Raw genomic sequence first — 23,036 nt, 5'->3', positions numbered from 1 at the left:
GCCCCCCGGCTCTGCCAAGCCGCGCCGCCTATATCTGGCGGCGGCGAGCGGGCGCGCGGCGGCGCGGCGATGTGAGGCGCGCGGCGATGGCTGCGGCGGCGGGCCGGAGGCGCGGCGGGCGGACGGCGGGGCGGGCGCGCGGGCAGCTGCGGCGAGCGCCGGCGAGGCGCCCCCGGCCGGCCGGCCCTCTGCGGCGCGGCCGGGATGCGCGGGCGGCCGGGGCTGCGGCGGGCGCCTCCAGCTGAAGCGCAGCCGCAGCAGCCGCCGCGGCCCGGGCCGGCCGCGCCGTCGGGCGCCGCCGCGATGCTGCCCTGGAAGAGGCACAAGTTCGAGCTGCTGGCCGCCGAGGAGGCGCCCCCGGCGGCGCCCTCCGCCTCCGCCTCCGCCTCGCCGCCCTCCCGCGGCCCGGCGGCGAAGGGCTCGGGCGTTGGCGGCGGCGTTGGCGGCGGCGTCCTGCCCTGCGCCTGCCCGGCCGAGAGCGCGCTGAGCCGGGTGGGCCACCTGTTCCGCTCCAAGCGGCAGAAGTTCCGCGTGAGCCGCGAGGCGCCCACCTACACGGTGCTGTACCTGGGCAACGCCACCACGCTGCAGGCCAAGGGCGAGGGCTGCACCGACGCCGCCGTGGGGCGCATCTGGGCGCGCAGCGAGGGCGGCCGCCTGGGCACCAAGATGAAGCTGACCATCGGGCCGCAGGGCATCCGCCTGGCGCCCGCCGCCCCCGCCGGCGCCGAGCCGGCGCGGCCGGGCCACCTGTACCTGCTGCACCGCGTCACCTACTGCGTGGCCGACGCGCGCCTGCCGCGCCTCTTCGCCTGGATCTACCGGCACGAGGGCCGCCACAAGGCCGTGCTGCTGCGCTGCCACGCCGTGCTGGTCTCCAAGGCCGAGAAGGCCCGCGCCATGGCGCTGCTGCTCTTCCAGACCTCGGCGGCCGCGCTGGCCGACTTCCGCCGCCTCAAGAAGCGCGCCGACGCGCGGCGCCAGCAGCTCCAGCAGGCCGGGCCCGCCGCCCTGCCGCTCGTGCCGCTGCGCAGGCTGCTGCTCCGCGCCGGGCCCGGCGGCGCCTACAAGCCGCCGGCCGAGCGCGGCCGCAGCGCGCCCAAGCTGGGCTCCATCACCGAGGACGCGCTGGGCGAGGAGCTGGAGGAGCGCGCCGCCCGCCTGGCCCGCGCCCGCCACCCGCCCCGCGACGGCGGCGAGGAGGCGGCCGGGGAGGAGGACGACTGCGACGGTGACGACGACGACGACGGGGAGCTGCTGGCCCCGCTGGCCGAGGGCGAGGCCGGGCCGCCCCCCAGCCTGGGCCGCCTCATCCGCGACCTGGGCCGCCTGGCCATCGGCAACGACCCGGCCCTGCTGCGCGCCGACCTCCGCGTCACCCGCCTGCTCTCCGGCGAGAGCACCGGCAGCGAGTCGTCCATCGAGAGCAACGGCCCCGACGGCGGCTCCCCGCCGCAGCCCTCCGCCGGCCGGGACAGCCCGGAGCCCGACAGCGCCTGAGCGGCGGCGGCCCGGCCGGAGGGGCGAGAGCCGCGCCCGCCGCCTGAGCCGCGAGCAGCCCCGCGCAAGGGCTTAGGACCCCCGACTCGCCCGCAACGCTGCCCGCCCCAGGCCCGGGCCTGCCAAATGACTCTCCACGCCTGCCGCTGCCAGCCCGGCCTTGCGTCGCCCGCCCTGGTCGGCGCGAGAAGTTTTGCACTGCGGTGAAGAAGCTCCTGGCGCCCCCTTCGTCCCGTTCCCGTTTTTAAGTTATGTCCGCAGTGGTGGTTCTCCAGGCTCCACCTGCCCGTCTTGGTGTTTCTATCTCTCTTTTGCTGTGCAAAAGGCAGCTAGTCAAGGTGGACGTTCACTTCAACAGACGGAACAAGCAAATGTGAATCAGATACATTTTGTTATTGGGGGGAGGACACCCGCCCCGCCCCCGCCCCGGACCAGAACCCTCCTTTTCTGTTGGACTGTTTTGCACCCAAGTGGAGGTAATAAAGAGGAAGGTAACTGGAGAGGCCCGTCTCTTGGCTGGTGTGGGAGCTTCAGGGCGCGCTTGCATTGCACCTCAGCCCCGGGCCTGGGGAGAGTCGCAGACCAGGGGGCGGCAGCAGGCAGGAGGCCGCATGCACCCCCCCCCCAGCTCACAGGGACCCCTGCCAGGAGGGCTGGCTGAGGAAGGCCCCAGACCCTGGCCCTGCCCACAGCCAGGCTTTGGGGCTGAAAGGCAGTTGCCGTGGGTGTTTGGGCATTTTCTCCGTCCCTGGGACTGTTGGGCCTGCAGGGAGGGAAACGCAGATTCAGTTGTGGGAAAAAATTGGCACCGGTGGTTAAACATCCACAGCACCCTGCCGCAAGCAATTACATTTCAGTTAAAAAAAAAGAAAAGCTCCTGCATGAAGCTGAATTTGGCCCAGACAGGCAAAAGGCCCCCAAGGTGGTGAGATGAATGGGCGAGAGAGAGCCAAGCAGGCGTCTTTCTTCTACTAATCTTGATTTATTTACTGGAAAGATGGGTGAGGGGGAGGTTCTCTGTAAGTCAGATGCCAACAGAACACCCACACATCAGTTTCCCCTCTACTTTCCTTGCCTGAGGGGCGGGCCCCCCACCATTTCCTTCTCTATCGGAGGCCTTTAAAAAAACAGAAATTTCTCGATGGTGGTTGTGTTATAACATTATAACAAGCTATTGCAACAGTGTCCTTGTTCCCAGATTTCATTTTAAAAGTCTCTATCCTTTTTCATGGCAAAGTTATAAGGAGAAATGTTCAGTCTCTACCTTTTCCATTACAGCTCCACAAGGGAAAGGGTCAGAGACTTAATTTTTAAAAATGAAGGCTGTGAACTACAACTTGGTTGCAACAGGACCCAAGTCAGAGCAAAAAACCTGTGTGGAAACAGCCCAGGAAAGGCTTCAAGGCCTTCTCTTCTCAGAATATGTCTCAAAATCCGCCGCCTGCTTGAGTTTCATCACGGTGCCTTGTGCAAAAATTCCTGGTATGCTTCTGTTGGGTCATGCACTGTTCTTGAGCACACTAGGAGTGTTCCATGGGGTGGCTGTGCCAGGCGGCTACTCCCCCCTTCCAGACTGTCCAGCCCCTCTCACTCTGGGTCGTCATAACTGAGTTCCTCGGTTATGAGTTTGATTGATTTTTATCAGCAAGATTCAGGGCCAGGAGCACCTTGAGAACCAACAAGAGCTGCAGGGTGTCTGCTCTTGAGAGTCCGAGCCCCCTCCGTCAGCCCCCCGAGGTGCTTCTCAAACCAGGCTCACTTACTGCAGACTAGCGTGGCTGCCCACCTGAAACCCTCTTCTTAGAAGGCGCCACACTCAGCCCCGTGGAGCTGATGTTATTGAGAGCGATTGTCCAAAGCGTTTCAACCACTCAGTCAAATCTCGAGCCGGTTTGATGCACCCCCGGCCACGTCAGGGAGTTTGGGCCGAGGGAGGGGCTGCCTCGAGGTCAGCTAGTGAGGAGCTCCATGACTGAGGCGAGGGTTTGACTCTGGCGTGTATCATTCCGGCATTTGAACGAGGCTGGGCCTTGGCTCAGGGGCAGAGCACCAGCTTCGCATGCAGAAGGTCTCAAGTTCAGTCCCTGGAGTGCTTTGCATTGTTCTTGCCATTTTTTCCTCACAACAACAACAACAGCTTTGTGAGATAGGTTAGGCTGCGAGTGTGCGACTGCCCCAGGATTTGAACCTGTGCCTCCCAGATCCCAGCCCAGCACTCTTAACCACTTCTCCACACTAGCAGTCTTTGGTAAAAAGACCTGGGGCTGAGACCCTAGAAGAGCACAGCCCGTCAGAGTGGACCGTTTGGACCTTGAGAGATGGAGGGCCAGGCTGCCTGGTGTGTTCACCTGCCCGTGCTGGCAGCCTTCCAGGGCAGATGCTGAGCCCGGAGACAGCGTCTGGTCTTGGACTAGGCAGCTGCTGAAGGATGTCAGGAGACTTGTGGAGCTCTTCACCAGGAAGCTTAGAGAAAGACCTTGGAGTGTCTGCCCTGAGCAAGAGACAACCCCCCGCCCCAGGGAACGGGCCCAGTGCCAGGAGGATTACAGCTCCCCTTATCCTTGGCTGCAGCCAGCCAAGATGGAAAGCTCTCGCAATGACCTGCACCGAGGGGTCAACGGGAGCCGCCCTCCTCCTCTGGCTGGAGCTCAGCAGTGTGGGGCAGGGAGGGAGGGAGGGAGGGACGGGGGGGGTGTTCTCCCGATGGGACACGCCCTGTGCAGAGAGCCCAGCAGTACCAGCAGGAGTCGGGGGGGGGGGTCTGGCTGACTCTGGCAGAGAGAGGTCTGAGGAGGGCAGCCCCTCTGCTGCCATCCCCTTCCTCTTCGCAGGGCGCCAGAATGTACAGAGCCCCACCGGAGGCCCCACCACCACTCGCTGGCCCAAATAAGGACCACAGCGTTTGGGGGTTCCTAGAGTGTCACCCATCAGTTCTGGGTTCTGGTACAGCCTCCTCCCCTGCTGCATAACTGAGCCCCCGGCCAGGGCTGCCCCATGAGCAGGCCGCCACTGCGCATCCTCTGGGGATAGCCAGAGTGGCACCCGAGTGCCTCCTCCAGAACAAGTTAGGAGCTTTGCTGGGGATGGCTGCCTGTGCACAAGAGCCCGAAGTCCAGCCTTTCCCGTCAGAAGTGGCCGGGTGGGGTGCAGGACGTTTGAGCTTCTGGACGCTGGCCAGGGGTATTGGCTCCGCAGGAACTGTTGGATCGGCTCAAAGGCCCGTCAGAGGGGCATGTGGGGCAGTTTGCACGTGCCTGCCTTGAAGGGACAGGAATTCTGCCTGGAAATGGGTCGGTGCCACATTCGTGTGGAGGGGAGGTGCTCAGATGTGGGCTCTCAAGTGATGGAAGCCCCACGAACACATTTGCAGTTGCACATTTACGAATCAACCAGTGACTATTGGAGAATCTCAGCGTATATTATACGGCACTATAATACACGGGCACATTATTCTTGATGAACTGAATAATGATCTCCCTGAGTGACATGCTTGCACACCCCAGCTGGGAGGTCCTTGTGGCCAGTAGCCCACGTCTGCAACCGGCACGCAGGCGGCAGGTTGACCTCCCATTCTGCAGGTTAGGGTTGTCTTGTGGACCTCGTGAGCAGGAAGTGGGACAGGGCACCTGCCTGTGGCTTCCGAGCATTGCACGGCCTCAGCCTGTCTTCCACATGAAATTCTCACATAGGTTGGATCAGCGAGCCAAGACAAATTCAGTAAGTGCATGTAATTCCAGTCACAGAAACTGGCTTGTCTCTAGTTTCAGAGTTCAGTATCCCAGGCTGAGAACACTGTGCTCCTTGCGCACTCACCCAGCCACACAGAGCGGTTGACTTGGAACACAGGTGGCTGGGCTGACAGCGTGCGTGGCTGAGGATGCGTCTTTCCCTTAAGCGCTCCTGCACCAAAAACCTAGGATGAGGGTTTGTAACTCCTGGGAGTTCTGCACTGCTGGAGTGCGGAAGTTCACCCTGCTTGAACTCCAGCAAGCTCCGGGGCAGCTTTGCGAATGGCACCAGCTCTTGCCCCGTTTTGGCAGCCAGGCCTCCTGACCTGCAGATGAGGGGCAGGGGAAGGAAAGGCAGTGCCCCCGTGTGAGCTTTGCAGCCTAGTAAGGAGTCAAACGGGGGGGTCTCCTCTGGCCAAACCCGAGGCATGCTTTTCTCTACCGCTTCAGATCTTTCTGCAATCCTGTGCAGGCTTTACCTGGGAGAAAGATCCAATAACCACAACAGGACTTACTCCCACGCAAACCTGCACGGGGCTGGGCCACACATCTCTTGAATCTGAAAACCTGCGGGGCTGCTGACACCTCTGCCCTGCCTGCTGCTGCTGCATTGGGCCTCACTGAGGAGGGGGGGCAGGGAGGCTCTCCAGGACGACCCAATTGGCCCGCTTTGCTGTCCGTCTCAGCCAAGGGCAACATGTTCTCTTCTGGTCCAGCAAGCATTAGGTGACCCCACTGGGTAAGCAGTGCCAGCCGGGGCAACGGCTCCCTCGGGCAGCCTTGGAGTGCATGTGCCCACACCCCTTGCCAGGCCCAGAAGCACTTCTCAGGGCTTGGGCTGCTCATCTTTCTCCTGTCCCTGTTGGGGAATGTGAAGCCAGCGAAGGCGGCTAGGGCTTCTGAGCATATTCCGAATATTTTAACCTCTCCCATCATTTGCCCAGATACCCATCTCACATTAAGGCAGGCTTGAGTCCTCCCCCAGGCAAGTTAGCCCCCTCCCCCAGCCTCTTCCCAGGGTTCCAGGCAGCAAGTCCTGTCTCTGGAATGCGTCTCCGTCTCCAGGGAGGGAAGGCAGCACTGTGTGTCTGCATCATGGGAAAGCAAGCAGGAGGGCGCTTCCTCTGCCCCACCACACCTGCAGGAGGGTTCTGCTGCTCTCTTGGCTCCACCCAGTCCCAGGGGTGCCCAGCATCCGGGAGATCTAGGCTTGTCCACTGCTCTGCTCCTCCCCTGGGGGCCTCTGCCCACAGCCTCAGACTCCGGCCCCAAGAGGGCTTGATAATCACAGCATTTGATTTGTATACTGCCCTCCAGGACAATTTAAGGCCTCAGAGTGGTTTACAAAGTGTGTTCTTTTTATCCTCATGACAATCACCCTGTGAGGTGGGGTGGGGCTGAGAGAGCTCCGAGAGAGCTGTGACTGAGCCAAGGTCACCCGGCTGGTTTCAAGCAGAGGAGTGGAGAATCAAACCCGGCCCTCCAGTTTAGAGTCCCGCACTTTTAACCACGACACCAAACTGGCGCAGAGCCACAGGCTCCGTGCAGAGGCAGCAGGTCCCCAGACCCAGAACCCGATCCACATAAGGACCAGCCAAGTGGCCCATAAGAGTTCTCCAGAACTCCAGTTCGGGCTGGATGTTGCTAAGAAAACAGGGGAAGGAAGACGCTTCAGGCCGTGATGTGAAATCACCTGCGCCGCCGCCTGCGTAGCGTTTAGAGGCAGAGCGGCTACTGGCATCCAGCGACACCCACAGGAGGCCGAAGATGGTTTCCTTCAGAAATCGGGCAGAACAGCAAAGGGCCTCCCGTCTCTCTGGCTAGGAGGAACGGGATTTGCTGGAGCTGAGCAGCCGGTAGGCCTGAGGCGGGGTCTCGGCGCCCCCTTGCTGAGAATGCGTCCAGGAGGCCCCTCCCCTCCCAGCATTTCGGAGGCCCCCTTGAGGGTGAGCCCTTGCTCCAGACCGGGGGGGGGGATCTGCTTGCCTGCCTGCCTCTGCCCTGGAGAGAGGGCAGACCTGCTGTTGTGTGTTTTAAACTGGAGCAAGGCCATAGAATCCCAGAATCACAGGGTTGGAAGGGACCTCCAGGGGCATCTAGGCCGATCCCCTGCACAACGCAGAAAATCCACAACTACCTCCCCCCCCACACACACACACACCCAGTGACCCCTGCTGCATGTCCAGAATATGGCAAAACACCATCAGGATCCCTGGCCAAACGGGCCTGGGGAAAATTGCTACCTAACCCCAAAGTGGTGATGGGCATTACCCTGGGCATGTAAGAAGGGCCACAAGAACTAAGCCCTGGTGTGCTGAGCACCCTTCTTGCCCTCCCTCTCATGCTCTGCCTGGGTCATTGGTCTCTTCTCAGTGATCCACGCTGCAAGACGCATTGGGCAGGCGGGAAGTGGAAGGGCAGCGGGCAACATTTACAAGCCATTCAGGGGCATTCTTTCCTTCCCAGCCTCCAGCCGAGAGGCTGTCTCCCTGGACTGTCACGCAGCAGCCGCAGCCGCAGCAGCCGCAGCAGCGCTCGTGTCCTTTGAGCTCTGGGCGCGCCGTTCCGGGGCACAGGGAGACTCAGGCTGCCTGCGCGTTACCCAGGAAAGCCCACCTTTAACTGCCGTTCATACCACACCGCTCTCCATGACTCTCCTTACAAGAATCCAAGGACTGCCCAGCCCCCCCCCCCCCACGGTCTGCCAGATGGGGGGAGGGTGGCCTTTCTCCTCCTCATCCTGGGGAGGGGTCAAGAAGGATGCAAGGCGCCCCCTTGTGCAAGAGAGCGGCGGGCGGCCGCGCGGGCTCTCCTGGGGCCTGATGAGATTCTCGCCCCACCTGCCTCACGTAAGCCCAGCGGCCCGTTTCCGAACACGCGCGGGGGCAGCCGGTCCCACAAGCTCCCCGTCGCCCTCCATTCCGAGAAGCGAAGATCGGGCTGGAGGGGCGGTGGGCGAACAGAGAGGGGCTCTTCGGAGCTGGCGTATCCAGTCCGGCAAGAGAAGCACACGGCGGGCAGCCCTCGCCCGGACCTCTGGGATGAATTCCCACTGGGATCGGCCTCCCTGGAGAAAGGGGAGGGGGCAGCAGGAGCTGAACGCCCCGTGGCGCCCCGTGCTGGGCACTGAGGGGCCTTGGGCCTCTTCCCTCTTTGGAGGGGGCCTGGCCTTTGTGGGCATCCATCAGACCCTCCAGGCACAACATTTACTTGTTTACGTTATTTATACTCTGCCCCTCTTGCTGAGGCTCAAGGTGGATTTCTCACTGTGGGTCAAATACGGTCACTGGCTGGAACATTCAGTGAGCGCTACAAGAGGGCGAGGGGGGCAGAGGAAACGAGCAGGACTCTGCTACAGAGCGGAGAATGGTGCTCTATCAAAGCACGGGCAAGTCGCAGGGCTTTCGGTAGCGCGATACGGAGCGGAGTGTCATCCACATATTGATGGCATCCAGTCTCACAGGTAGGAATGGTTCCTCCTGAAGGCTCTACACAAAGAGAGTAAGATGGCACCCCGTGGAGTCCCGCCAGACAATTCCCACACTGAAGGAAGCTGCCCACCAACAGCAACCCTTTGAGTCCCTTCCATGAGGAATGGCTTAACCCAGTCCACTGCCTGGCAGCCCTGACCCCCCCCCCCTTTGCACTCACATGCGGCCCGAGCAGGGCAGGAGGGGCGTCCTCGTGGCGGGACTGACCCCTTTCCCCCCCCTGCTTCTGGGAACCCTGTCAGTGGAGCTGCCAGAGGGGCGGGGAGGCCGGATGCAGAGCTTTGCTCCGGGCCGCTGCCTTCCTTTTCCCTTCTGGTGTGGATATGAGTCACCTGCTCCTCTGTGGCTCACTCCCTTAGCAGTGGGCTCACTCACACACTCCCAAACAGGATAGGGTTCGACAAAGAGGGCCCTGCTCCCGCCCCGCAGCAGCAGCAGCAGCCTGACCGTGCAAGGATCATCTGGGTGGATTCAGCAAACAGCCCTGCTATTCAAGACTTCTGTGGCCAGTGGAGTCTTTGAGCCGCCAGAGGAAGGCGACTGAAATGAGGGCAGGGAATGTCCCAGCTGCACATCACAAGCGGGAGAACCACCCCCGCCCACACCCCGGCCTGTCTTTGTATTATCTTTCAAAGATACTTATGGAATAATAACCATTATTAAATGCCACGATGCCCTGTTCTGTCGCGCACTGACGCAGCTGAACTGGACGTGGTGAACGCGGCAGCAACGAACGAAGGGGCGGTCCCATTCTATGAGAAAGGAGATGTTTTGAGTGAGGTAGGGAAGGTGACTCTGCCCCCCCCCCCCACACACACAACTCATTGATGCACAAAAACGTGGCTAGGCGGAGAGTCTCTCGTCCGCCCCCCACCCCCTGGAACTTCTGCTTCCCCCTCCCCGGGACTTGCCCCCTTCCTTCCCGGGGCTCCTGCGGCCGGCTCCTCCACTGTCTGAGCCCTTCTCGCCTCTGAGTTTGCTGCTGCTCTAGCCAAAGACATGGGGCAGATTTGAAAAATGCTCGTTGCGTGTGTTTGGGGGAGCCTGGCGGAAGGCAATCCAAGCTCACCTGCCCGGAGCCTCTGGGCTAGAGCCCCAGCAAAGACACCCAAGGGCAGGTGGGGGGGGGGTGTGTGGGGGGGGGGTATGCAGGCACTTGGCGGGTGAGCCCTGGATGGCCAAAGGGGGTCCACGATCCTCTCGGGACGAGGCAGGCCACAGGCCAGGGCTCCTCGCGGGGCAGAGGCCGCCCTCCCCGGAGAAACCTGCTCTCTGCAGCGGCCCGGCCCGGCCCGGCCCGGCGAGCGAGGCGTGCTGCTGGACACGGGGGCCGGCTGTGCCTCCGGGCGCCGGGGCAGCAAAGGCGGCCTCATCCCCTCGCTCGCCGGCCGCGGGGTCATTCCCACAGCCCCCCGGGCGCCGAGGGACCCTCCGCCTGGGCCGGCCCCCTCCGTTCCCAGCGGAGAAGGCGCGCCCGAGACGCAGCGGCCCCCAGCCCGCCACGCCTGCCCAGGCCGGGCTCAACCCCACGGAGGGCCAAGCGCGGCGCTTCCCTGGCAGGCAGTGAGGGCGGCTGTTCCAGGGAGCGCCGGCCCGCCGGCCGGCCAGCCCCTGCCCCTGCCCCGGGCCGACTCGGGCGGGGAGAGAGCAGGCCGGAGCGGGCGGCGCGCCCTCGCTCCCGCTCCCGCTCCCGCTCCCGCCCGCGCTCCCTCCTCCGGCCCTGGCAAAGGCCCGCGGGGGCAGAGCCGGGCCCGCGCCCGCGCCTCCCCGCCTGCCGACGGCTGCCAGCCCCAGGGCCGCCGGGGCTCTCGCAGCCAGGCGCCGCCGCTCGGCACTCGCCGCGCAGAAGCCCGGCCGGCGGCGCTGTCGCAGCCGGGCCGGAGGCGGAGGCAGGCCGGGGGCGCGCCTGGCCGAGCCAGCGAAGCGCCCGCGGCGGCTCCGGCCTCGCCTCTCCCCCCCGGCGGGCGCCTACATGCCCCGCCCCCCGAAGGCCGGCCTGCGAAGGGTCAAGCCGCGTCAGAGGGGCCGGGAAGCCCGCAGCCGCCTCGGCCCCTCTGCCGGCCGCGGGGAGCGGAGCCTTGGCCGGAGAAGGAGGAGGAGCCGGGCCGGGGCTCGAGCCGCGCCCCTCCGGCCTCTCTCCGGTGCCCGCCGCGCTGCTGCCGGAGCGCCCCCCCCCCCGCCGCGCAAAGGCGCCCCCCGGCCCCGCCGGCCCCTCTGCCCGCTTCCAGCCCTGGCGACTTCGAAGCAGCAGCACGGAGGGGGCTGTGGGGGGCTGTGTGCCGGCCACGTGTCTGCGGGCCCCCTTCAGACATGCAACCCTGCTCCCGGCAGCAGCGGGGGAAGGCGCCCCACCCGCCCCCACCCATCATATGCGTCACTCTTTCCCCCTGTGGCCCCCCTTGCCACTGGCTCTGTAGAGTCAGACAACCGGAAGGGGCTCCCCAAGGGCCATCTAGTCCGCCCCCTGCCCAAGGCCCCGATGTGCGCGTGCCATGTGCTGTCAGGTCACGTCCAACTTCTGCCGACCCAAGGAATGAGCAGCCTGCAGATCCTGCAGACTGAAGGTGGGGGCTTCCTTTGTTGATTTGAGCCACCTCTTTGTGGGTCTTCCTCTTTTCCTATTGACTTTTCCAGAGAGTGTTGCCTGATAGGCTCAGTTTTGTCATTTTAGCTGCTAGAAGCAATTCAGGCTTGATTTGATTTAGAACCCACTTATTTGTCTTTTTGGCCATCCACGCTGTCAGTAAAACTCCAACACGTTTTGAATGAATCAGTTTTCTTCCTTTCAGCTTTCTTCACGGTCCAACTTTCACATCCATAAATACTAACAGAGAATACCATAGTACAGATTCTCTGATCCTCGGCTCACATGCTTGGCCCTGTGTGTCTTTTCTAGTTCCCTCATGGCTGCCCTTCGAAGTCTCAGCCTCCTCCTGATGTCTCTAGAAGAATGCCCAGAGCAAGGCAAGAGCCCTCCAGGATATCAGGCCCGCCTGGCCTGAAGGGGAATTCCTTCCTGACTCCAAAGCGGCCATCAGCATCGCCCTGGGCACGCAAGAAGGAGCCTCGAGAGCCAAGCGCCGCCTCATCCCTTCCGGCCCTCCCTCTCACAATCTGCCTAAATTCATATTGAGCCATAGAACCAGCCTTGCTGCCAGGTGGCCACCTGGCCTCTGCTTAAATACCTCCAAGGAAGGAGAACCCACCTCCTCCCGAGGAAGCCTCTTCAACTGAGGGACCGCTCTAATTGTCAGGAAGTTCTTCCTAATATTTAGCTGAAAACCCTTTTGCTTTAATTTTAACCCGTTGTTTGTGGTCCAGTCTGCTGAGGCAACAGAAAACAACTCTGCTCCATCCTCTACGTGACAGCCCTTCAAATACTTGAAGAGGGCTCTCATATTACCTATTAGCCCTCGGTTGTCTCCTCTCCAGGCTAAACATACCCAGCTCCTTCAAGCTTTCCTTATAGGGCTTCGTCTCCAGACCGTTTGCCATCTTTGTTGCCCTCCTTTGGACACCTTCCAACTTTTCAACATCCTTCTTCAACTGCAGTGTCCATAACTGATCACAGCACTCCAAGTGAGGTCTAACTAGAGCAGAGGAAAGCATACCCGTGCTCCACGTGATCTGGACACGATACAGCCCCCCAAAATGGTGTCTGCCTTTTTTACTTATCACATCACGCTGCTGACTCATGTTCAGTGTCTGGTCGACTAACAGTGCAATCCTAAGCAGAGTTACACCAGTCTAAGCCCATTCATTTCAATGGGCTTAGACCGGTGTAACTCTGCTTAGGATTGCTCTGTAAAAACCCCAGATCCTTCACGTGTACTACTACCAAGACAGGTCTCCCCCATCCTATAAGTTGCCTTTGAATTTTTCTACCTAAATGCAGAACTTTACATTTATCTGTGCTCGTAGATCCAGAGGAGTTAGCCGTGTTAGTCTGTAGTCGCAAATTCATTGTGTTAGTTTTAGCCTAGTTTTCTAGCCTGTCGAAATCATCCTGATTCTTGATTCTATCTTCTATTATATTTAGTAACTTCTGCTGATTTAATGAGCATCCCACCTATTCCTTCCTCCAAGTTGAACAATGCAGAGCCCAGGACCGATCCCAGCTGCACTCCACTCGTTACCGCTCTGCAGGAGGATGAGGACCCATTGAGAAGCACTCTTTGGGCACAATCAGCCAGCCAATTGCGTATCTGCCTGTGGCGGAACGGGCGCTGGCTCTCAGTCCGGGCAACTGAGCCGCCGTCAATGGCCTGCTAGCCCCGCTGTCCGCCTCCCACCGTCCCTGGTGGGCGTGGCTCACCCTCTCCGTCGCTGCCACCACTCACTGATTTGTACACCACCTGACTGAGGGGCAGTGAGACCCCTCTGGCTGAATTTCCGTGCTGGGAAGTGAATTCCCCAATCTTTGGGTGGGCCCTGGAGAATTGGCAACCCACCAAGGTCTGGCCTGATCAGTTTCTCCTGGGCTCCCTCCTTCCCTGTAGCGTGCCAAGTGGGGGAGCGTATGTAGTCAGAGCACCACAAGGTCCTTTATATTCCAAAAAAGTATAATTCAATAACTATATACAGAGCATTGTATACAAAGCAGGTAAAGGCACCACATGTAGGGGGGTAGACCCCCCTTTTCTGAACCCCACAGGGCAGAAAATCAAACAGAGGAGGACCGCCGGCTGCTTTCCCTGCCACACTGTTCCCTACTCTGCCCTAAGGGGGTGGGGTGGGGGTCTCAGGGAAGAAGGTCCCCCCCTTCCTTCCTTTCCTTTCTGCTGCCTCCCAGGCCCTCCACACTTAGGGCCCAGGCGCCCGGGTTCCACCCAGCAGCAGGAGCCTCTCCTTCCCCAACCAAAAAGGCGACTGACTTTTCCCCCTCAGGATCCACTGGGTATATCTATTCAGGCTCCGCCCCTTATTTCTCCCCCCCCCACACACTTTCTTGGCCCGGGGCAGCTGGGAGCTGTAGTCCAGGAAGAAGGGCGGCCCCTCCCTGGCACTACAGCCCATCAAACCTCATGGGGAACATTTTTTCCCTCTTTAAGGCAGATTAACTGCTAGCAGCCCTCACTTCACCCTTGGCAACCGTTTCGTGACACTGCCTAACGGCAGAAGCACCCAAACCACGTTTCCCACCAACTTGTCCAGAGGAATATCAGGTGGGATCTTATCAGAAGCCGTAATGAAATCAAGGCGAACTCTGTCCACAGCATCCCCCTGATCCACCCAAGCAGTAACTCTTATCAAAAAAGGAGATGAAGTTACTGTGACGTTTTTAATTGTTTTTATTAGTTGTGTTATTTATAGCCGACCTTTCTCACCGAGACCCAAGGTGGATTACACAGGGCAAGTCATTACAATAAACAGCTGGGACGTTCAATGAACAATGAAACGGGGTGTGCATTGCAGAAATTTGAAAAGAAGCATAAATTCAAATACAGGAATACAGAAATGAAACATTGATGGGGAAAAATAAGTAATTTGACGTGACATATTAAACAATTTGGAAACTCCCCATTAGGACGCTGCCTACATCCACAGGCTGTACCCAGTAGTGTCGTCTACAGTCCCTGTCCCTTTACCAGAGCATCGCTCGGAACCGTTTCCTTGCAGCACAGCTGTATTGCCTGAGTAAAAGGGCCCTCCTGAATAATTCAGCCTGGCGTAGTTTGTGGAGAGCCAGGAGGGTGGAAGGTCTCCTGACCTCCTCAGGCAGGCCCTTCCGTAAGGTGGGGGCCTCTGCAGCGAGGGTGCCTGTGTGGGCAGCTGTTGATTTTGGCCATATGCAGGGTGGCACCAGCAGAAGGCCCCGTTCAGGTGAGCAAAGCTGCTGTGGCAGGACATAGGGGGAGAGGCGGTCCCATAGACCAAGAACGTGAAGGGCTTTGTACATGATCGCCAGCACCTTGAACTGAGCCTGGTAGCTGATGGGTGGCCAACAGAGTGGCTGCAGAATGGGAGCGATATGCCTGCTCCACCGAGCTCCAAATAATAATCGAGTCGTTATGCACTAACTGGAGTCTCTGAGTTGACCTTGAAGGAAGACCCGTGTAAAGTACTTGACCGTGGTCAAGTCTCCATGTTGCCATGGTGTGAATCCAAGTGGCCATTTTGGGGTAGTGGTTAAGAGCGGTGGGACTCTAATCTGGAGAGCCGGGTTTGATTCCCTATTCCTCTGCTCAAAGCCAGCTGGGTGACCTTGGGGCAGTCACAGCTTCTAGGAGTCTCGCAGCCACCCACCCACCTCACAGGGTGTTTATTGTTGTGGGGATAAGAATGACATATTTTGCAAACCGCTCTGAGTGGGTGTTAAGTCATCCGGAAGGTCGGTATATAAATCGAATGTTGTTGCTGTTGGCCACGTCAAGGCAGGGGGCCTCCCTCCTTCCAGGCTCGTCCGGGTTGGGAGAAGGCCTTTGGTGCGGCTGCCTTTACCTGTCCCTCTAGCTGCAGCGCTGGACTCCATAGAACCTCTAGGCCCTTCAATGAGTCTGCAAGTGACAACTGAACCCCTTTGGAAGTGGGAAGCGCAATGCCCTCCATGGCTTGCTCTCGAGGAGCCCGTGCTGGCTGTTAGCAAGCAGCCCTCCCCTTTACAGGCAGCGGCATCGTGGCCTCCATTCTGTTTTGCTCTCTCGTGACGGCATGCATGGACGATGCCTATTATACGGAATGTGTTCTAGAGCTGGAACCTCCAGGGGACAAGGTAGTCTATCTCAGTGGACAGAAAAAAGAACCAACGGAGCTCGGGTGTGCTTGCAGGGCCCCCTCCGTACACACACCATACAGGGCTGCAGAGACCCAGGGGGAGGTCGGCCACAGATGTCACTGCAGGGAGAAGCAGGAAGAGGCTGCAGCCGCCATACCCCACTTGTTGTGCAGGCGCCGCATCGCAGGATTCCATAGCAGCAACGCAGCAGCGCAAACATTCACAGCAATACACTGAATTTCCTCCTCTCGCCTCATGATTTGAGTATTCCTCCAGTCATGGCATGAAGAATGAATCTGGCTGACTCAGATAGTTTGGTGATTTTATATAAATCAAAAACAAGTTTTAGGTCTGTCTATCATGAACCGAGAACTCTGTTTAATATAAAAGTTCAAAGTTCATTTTGTGTGATCGCCCATCCTCAGTTACACTTTCTAAAGTGCCCCAAGAGGAAGCAGCGGCGTTCCCAAGGCCTGGATTTTTACACTTCAAAACGCACATTTCCGATTTCCTGTGCTCACAGCATCTCCAAGGGACTCGGATGTTTGTGCGAATGCGCATCCCTTTCAGACTTTCAGGAGAACAGGATATCTTGCCTGACTGGAAACGCTTTCCCCATGCTTTGGTCACCCCATTGGTATTGCAAAGGGTGTCAAAGAGAGCTGCTTCAAACACTCTCGCTTGCTGCGGGTGTCTTGCATTATCTTCCTGGAGTGGTTGTCAGTCAAAGGTCCCCTGAAATCCCTCCATTTTTGCTGCATATTACCGTCTTCCCAGATTACTGGACTGTGTCATAAGAAGAAATTCGAAGAGTTGCCATGGTAGGGCAGGGGCTAAATGCTATGCTACTGGGTACTGTTTGCTGATGCAGATATGGGCCCAGCAGAGAGTTTTTCCAAATCTGCTGCTGCCAATCCCTATGGCATCTCTGGCCTTGATGGTCCTGACTGCTGTTCGTTATTGTACTTTGCTCAGCGAATGTCCTCGCTGTTTGATTAGATTGTGTTTTCACTTGCACTGTGTAATCGCCTTGGATCTTAGTGGGAAAAGTGGACTAATAAATGAAGATGATGATGATAATTGCCACACCCACATTTACACATTTAGTTGCAAAGATACACAAAATCCAGTCTCAATTCTTTGGCGTATGAGAGAAGCTGTTCCACTGTGTTTCATGGAATGCGTCCAAATTAATGTCCCAGTCTTTGTTTATATTTTCTTCAGCATGTTTTACTTATTTTTCCGTTGTTAACTGTGCCTTGGATGGTGTCTGTATTGCTGGCCAAGCCTCCGGTATGATCTTAAAGACTGGCAAAGATGATGCCAAAGTGAATGGGAAGCTGCCCTTCGGGTTTTTCCTTGTTGTTCTGTTTTAATGGTAACGTGGCTTACAGCATTGTTACCATTCCTGCTTTTGTCTGTTTTGAGCTAGTAAACATTTTCTTGATCGAGAGTTGCCCGTTTGATTTCTTTGAGGTTAGCTAGACGAAGTTAATTCCCCCAGAATATTGGGTGTAACTGTGACGAGCGAGCGTGAGGTGGCTCTCTGTGTTTTAAGAGGTGTTTCTCCTGGTAAGTCTCTTCTGCCCCCTGGACCTTGGTGTTCATAGATTCTGTTTTTTGCCCAGTGGTGTGTGTTGTGTTTGCTCTTTGGACATGTTTGGGGGACACCTCTAGAAGCCAGGGGGGCAAATTAGGGTAGCCACTCAGGTCACAAGCCCTTGGAGACTGAGTCTGCAGTCGCAAAGCAGAGCAAGAGGTAGAAACGCCTTGTCCTGTCTCTCTCTCTCTCTCTCTCTCAGTCGGGTGCCCAAGCCAGGATGGCTTTCCGGTGCTCCTAGTCCCCTCGATCAGTGCGTTGTCTCCACCCTGCCCCGTCTGCAGCAAGAAGAGCCCCACATTCCCCATTCCATAATCGGGAGTTGCAAGCTGCAGACGGTTTGGGAACTGCCACGCCTGCGTGTCCATGGATGTCTCTGGGCTGCTTCCCAGCTGCTATCACTGCAGGACTCGGGGAACCCCAGGGCGGCCCGCCCGAGTCTCTTCCGCGCTGCAGAAGGCTTCGCCCAGGGGACGCGGGCGTCACTTCCTGCAGCAGCAGCAGCTGCGGCCCTTCTTCCCCCAGCGGGGCCAGGGGAGAGGCAGCTCGGCTCCACAGGAGGGCCCGTGGAAGGGTGCTATTTCTGGGGAAGGCAATTGGCACCCTGGATAATTACTGCCTGCCCTGTCAAAAAGGAGGCAGCTGCCTCTTTGGGAAGGACGTAATTACAGCCTGTTGGGGCTCCGCTCTCCGCCTGCTGGAACAGCCGCTCGGCAGGCCTCTCCTGTCCTGAGGAATTTGGGGGGGGGCGTCTCTGCCCTGCTGCTCTTGTGCGGGCTGTGGCTGAGAGCGCAGCAGGGCAGGTTGCGGCCTTCTCCTGCCACTCCAGACCCCACGGAGAGAGTTTCAGTCGGGCAGCCCTGTTGGTCTGCGGTTGAAGAGCAGGAGCTGGGTCCAGTAGTGCCTTAAAGACCAACGAGATCCCCAAGCTTTTGAAATCTAATTGGTCTGGAAGGTGCTATTGGGCCCAGCTCTTGCTCCAGACCCCATTTCCACTGGCGCGTCTCAGGTCTGGATGGGGCAGAGGCCCTCTTCAGGCCCACTGCATGGAGGACGCTGTGCCCCCAGCTGCCCCCTCTGGGCTTCCCACCCCTGGGGCAGACACAGGCCTCAGTCCGGGAGGGGGTTTGTGCTTGCCAGCCTCCAGGTGGTGCCTGGAGATCTCCTAGAAGTGCACCTGACCTCCAGGCTACAAATATCAGTCCCCCTGCAGAAAACAGCTGCTTTGGAGGAAGGAATCTGTGGCATTAGACCCCATCGAAGTCTCCTCTCCCCAAACCCCACTCTTCCCAGGCCCAAGCCTCCTGGGATTTTCCAGCCCAGAGCTGGCGACGACCCTTGTCGGGTCTTTGCTCTTTGAGAGCCCTCGTGTGGGTGCTGCTGCCCAGGGATGTCAATTGGGGGGGGGTCGCTTCCTCTGCTGTTCTGCTCTTAATAAATGCAATGGGAACTTCGGCACGAGGTCGTCATGATTCAGCTTATTCCACAGACCTACGCCTCTGTTTCGGTTTCAGTGCTGACAGCTGGAGGGAGGCGTGTTTCTGCAGCCACATTTAATGCGTCAACTTTTGTCCTGAATGGCAGTCCTTGGGGGTTTTCTTCAAAGGAAGAATTTTTGGGGGAGAGAACTAAAGGATGGGGGGGGGGGTCACCCAGCAGGCAGGCAGCCTGGAGGGGCAGAGAAGGTATGCTCCTCCGCCTCATCCCAGGCAGGGAAATCTGACCCTGCTGGAAAGCTAAGCTGAGATATGCACCGGCTGGACCATCCCATTCGGTTCCAGAAACTACAGGGCAGAAGTCAGTGTGGAGCTGCCTTTGCTGGGAGGGTGGGATTGGGGGCGCCACGTCCCAGAGGCCCAGCTTGCCCGGCCAGTTCAGCAGTGGGGCCCTGAGGGGCCCTGCTGCTTCCAGGTCCCCTGCCTGCCGTGCCTGGAGAACGTTTGCTGAGGTATTTGAAAGAAGCCCATGAATGATACAACTGTAGGGCATGGCCCCTGTATTCATAGGAAAGGAGTTGCAGACACATGGAGAGCCAGTTTGGTGCAGTGGTTAAGAGCGCGGGACTCTTAATCTGGAGAGCCAGGTTTGATTCCCCACTCCTCCACTTGAAGCCAGCTTGGTGGCCTTGGGTCAGTCACAGCTCTCTCAGAGCTCTCTCAGCCCCACCCACCTCACAGGGGGATTGTTGTTGTGGGGATAATAATGACAGGCTTTGTAAACTGCTCTGAGTGGACATCAAGTTGTCCCAAAGGGTGGTATATAAATCAAATGTTGTTGTTGTTGTTGAGAAAGCTGCGGGGAAACAAGGCAACACCAAGCCAGGCCCATCCTCAGACGTTGTCTAGAATGAGGAATTTCTCCTGCAAGAAAAAAATATGTTATTGGACTGATTAATAGAATTATACTTACTTAAGTATTATAATACGGGTGATTCTTGTGTGATTGTGAATTTGAAGAAGTGATGTTGTATATGGAAAAGAAACTGGTAAGTAGCGATATATTTTTATGATTTTGTTTGAAATATTTGAATCGAGAGTATAAAGCGTAAACAGTTAAACAGTTACGGTGGTATTTTTCTCTTTCCACTAGAGTGTTTTGGCTATAACTCTCCCTCTTTGTTGTGTTGTTAACTAAGCAGCAACAGAGACCTAATCAAAGCTAGTTTAGCTAAACCGTCTGAAGGAGAATTATCTTTATAGGACAATGGAAAAGGGCGAGTTTGGGTGTTTGCTCTTTTATCAGCAAACCAAGCGGAGAACATTCAGTGAGTTGATGACTTCTATTGGAATAAGACATAATAACTCTCTTTAACAGGCAAGAACTTGAAAGGTAAATACAATTGCTAATTAACCCAATAACTACTCAAAGAACACATGCAATAAAAATCAAACCTAATATTTCTCAAACTTAACAGAACATATAAAGGTTAAAGCAAATCAGGATTCAGCGGAGTGTCTCAGAATGCTGTGAGAAGTTTGGAAATCCAACAGACATGCAAATATATCTCCCCTGGACCGTCTCTGGCAGATCCATCCACAGAAGCCTGACTAGCGTTTTGGCAAAAAGTGCTGTCAAGTCACAACCCACTCATAGTGACCCCTGCAGGGGTTTTCAAGGGACGAGATGATCAGAGGTGGTTTGTCATGGCCTGCCTCCGTGAAACAACCCTGGTCATCTTTGGAGGTCTCCCATCCAATTACCAACCAGGACTGATTCTGCTTAGGTTCCAACATGTGGCATCGGGCTAGCCTGGGCCATCTAGAACAGCTTGATTAGCCTTTTACATGGCACTTTTTATAGATCAAGTGACAATTAGAAACGGACAGAAATCTTTAACAAAAAATGTCCTCTAAATAAAATGATTGGTTCCCAAAGTGAATATAAAATAAGTGAACAAGCACTCTCAAATACATCTTAATATTGCTCATTAATTGCTCAAGCAAGTTTAAAGGGCTAATTTTTGCACTTATTCACAATTAAAATAGCAATAAACCTACTATTCCTTCACCTGTCAGTGATACAGGCAGTGCTGTACTGAGAACTACCTAAGAATGCATGTCATTAGCATGGATGGCTATGATTTATGTCACACGGGCCTTTGGCACACGCTGGCCTTGAAGCGTTTTTCTTCCCGCTGGCTGAGTTTCTATTTCATTGGGTGTTTATTGTTGTGGGGCTAATAACGACACACTTTGTAAACCGCTTTAAGCGGGTGTTAAGTCATCCTGAAGGGCAGTATATAAATCAAATATTATTATTATTAGAGTAATGCAGATTGTGTTTCATTTTGTTGCAAACTGCTGTGAAGGCCAGAAAAGAAAAAAGAGCAAAGATGAGGAATAAACAGTTAAATCCACGAACAGATTCCCAGCTACAAGAGTTGCCAACTACACCCAGGGAGATTTTTGGAGGTTTAGGGGAGGATTTCACCTAGACTCCCTGTACAGACACCAGTCCGAGGTGTTGTGACTGGCTGCAATGAGGAAAGCCACTTTCTTGAAGGGCTTCCATCCCCTCGCCTCTCTCACTGGTGGGCTTCTGGGGGGGGGGCTCCCCAGTTTCCTCTCCGAAGCAAACCCATTTGCATAACATTCAAACTGTCTAGACCTCACCAGCTATGTTGATATCAGAAGCCAAAGGGGAGCAGGACCTGAACCCAGCGTCCTCACCGCCCTTCATAATGGCTGCACTGAGAGATGCCGAGGAAAATCCACACAGGGAAATGCAGGTGACACTAGACTGAGAAGCTCACAAAAGCCCCCCCCACCACCACCACAGGATTCACCTGCTGCTCCGGGGTCTTTCCAGCAAAGGAGGAGGAGAACGTGGCATCGAGTCACCACCAACTCATGGTGGCAGGAGATGAACAGAGTGGGCTGCCAGCACCTGCCTCGGGGCAGAAAGCCCTTTCTTCCTTGGAGGTCTCCCATCCAAGTACTGGTCGTGGCTGACCCGGCTGAGCTCCCAGGTACTGACAAGCCCAGGCTGCAATTTCCAGCAAAACCGAACATATTAAAATCCAAGATAACGCTTGACCCGTGCGTTCTTTGGTGGGAACGCTCACACAGCCCTCTCATGGAGGAAAAAATATGATGTCAGGACCAGTCTGGGACCGCAAGGAGCAGCAGTTCAAAGGCACCCCTGCACTGCAGCTGTGAGAGTGGCTGGCTGGGAAGCAGGCCTGGCAGCGGCTCCACCTCCACAGCTTCTCAGCCAGGTAGAGGCCGAGTGCCGCTGCCACAGTTGCTAGACACAACCATCTCGAATGGCTGCTGCAGCTCGCTCAGCAGCCCCTTCTGCCATTGCTAGCTGCCTGTCAGCTCTGGGCTCCCCTCGTCCTTCCCTCCCGTCCTTCCCTCCCGTCCTTCTGGCCCTTCTACTGCTGCTGGCCCGACTACACTTCCCAAATAAACTTGCGAGAACCCAACACATGTCGTGCGTCTCGTGTAGTTTAGCCCTATGACTCAGTCCAAACTTCGACAGATTGTGAGAGGGAGGGTACCAGGCTCTCGTGGCCCTGTCCTACATGCCCAGAGTAATGTCGATCGCCACTTTGGGGTCAGGAAGGATTTTTTCTCCAGGCCAGATCAGCCAGGGGTCCTGGAGGGTTTGGGGGGGGGTTGCCTTCCTGTGGGCATACTGGGGGAGTGACCCTGTAACTTTCCTGCATTGTGCAGAGGGTTGGACTAGGTGACCCTTGGGGTCCCTTCCAGTTCTGTTTCTATATAGTTTAATAAATTTTCAATCCATAAGAAGCCCCATCCTCTTATAACTGCTAAGCTCAGAGCCTTTGATGGGGGTACCGTGTCAAAAGCCTTTTGGAAGTCTACCGGGTCACCATTATCTACATGCATACCAAAGAACTGGTGGGGCAGGACACCCCTTTGAGGAAGCTGTGCTGATTTTCCATCTGTGTGCCTAATCATTCCGTCTTTGATTACCGTTTCTACTAATTTGCCTGGGACAGACAGTAGCCTAACAGGCCTGTAATTTTCTGGGACCCCAGCTTGGGACCCCCTTTTAAAAATCAGCATAACATTTGCTACTCTCCAGCCTTCTGGTACATGGGGAAGGTTTTATTTATTATTTATTTTATTTGACTTATATCCCGCCCTCCCCACGAATGGACTCAGGGCGGCTCACATCATCATTAAAACACAATAAATTAATATTCTACTTTAAAAACACTTACTGGTTCAAGTCCAGTAGTACTTTAAAGACCAAGGAGAGTTCCCAGGATATAAGTTTTCGAGAGTCAAGCTCCCTTCCTCAGATACGAGTAGGAATGGCCATATCTGAGTCTTTTATCCCAGTCAGAAGGTTTTGCAAAGCAGTAAGATAAGATGTAGAGGTACAATGTGAAATGTAATTAATTTGATTAGAGTAGGAGAAGAAATTAGCATCTGTAGTGAGAGAAGAACCCTCCCCGGCTCTCCAGTCTTCTGGTGCAGTGGCTGATTTCAGTGATAGAAACGTGTCTGGATGCCCTGACCAGGATAGCC

At 56.8% G+C, this 23,036-nt stretch overlaps 1 protein-coding gene across 1 annotated transcript; it reads left to right on the top strand.

Moving 5' to 3' along the window:
* Positions 1-253: 253 nt before the first annotated feature.
* On the top strand, positions 254-1,994 carry FAM43A (family with sequence similarity 43 member A). The gene has a single exon (XM_054983444.1). It carries the CDS (start codon positions 304-306, stop codon positions 1,498-1,500), a length of 1,197 nt encoding a protein of 398 aa, XP_054839419.1. The 5' UTR covers positions 254-303; the 3' UTR covers positions 1,501-1,994.
* Positions 1,995-23,036: the final 21,042 nt, after the last annotated feature.

Source organism: Eublepharis macularius, chromosome 6, assembly GCF_028583425.1.
Source record: "Eublepharis macularius isolate TG4126 chromosome 6, MPM_Emac_v1.0, whole genome shotgun sequence".
Lineage (NCBI taxonomy): Eukaryota > Metazoa > Chordata > Lepidosauria > Squamata > Eublepharidae > Eublepharis > Eublepharis macularius.
The sequence above is the reverse complement of the archived record's forward strand: the minus strand, read 5'-3'. Positions and strand labels throughout refer to the sequence as shown.

Excerpts from the sequence above, each read along its gene's own strand:
- FAM43A (XM_054983444.1), top strand. The coding sequence starts at position 304 with ATGCTGCCCTGGAAGAGGCACAAGTTCGAGCTGCTGGCCGCCGAGGAG.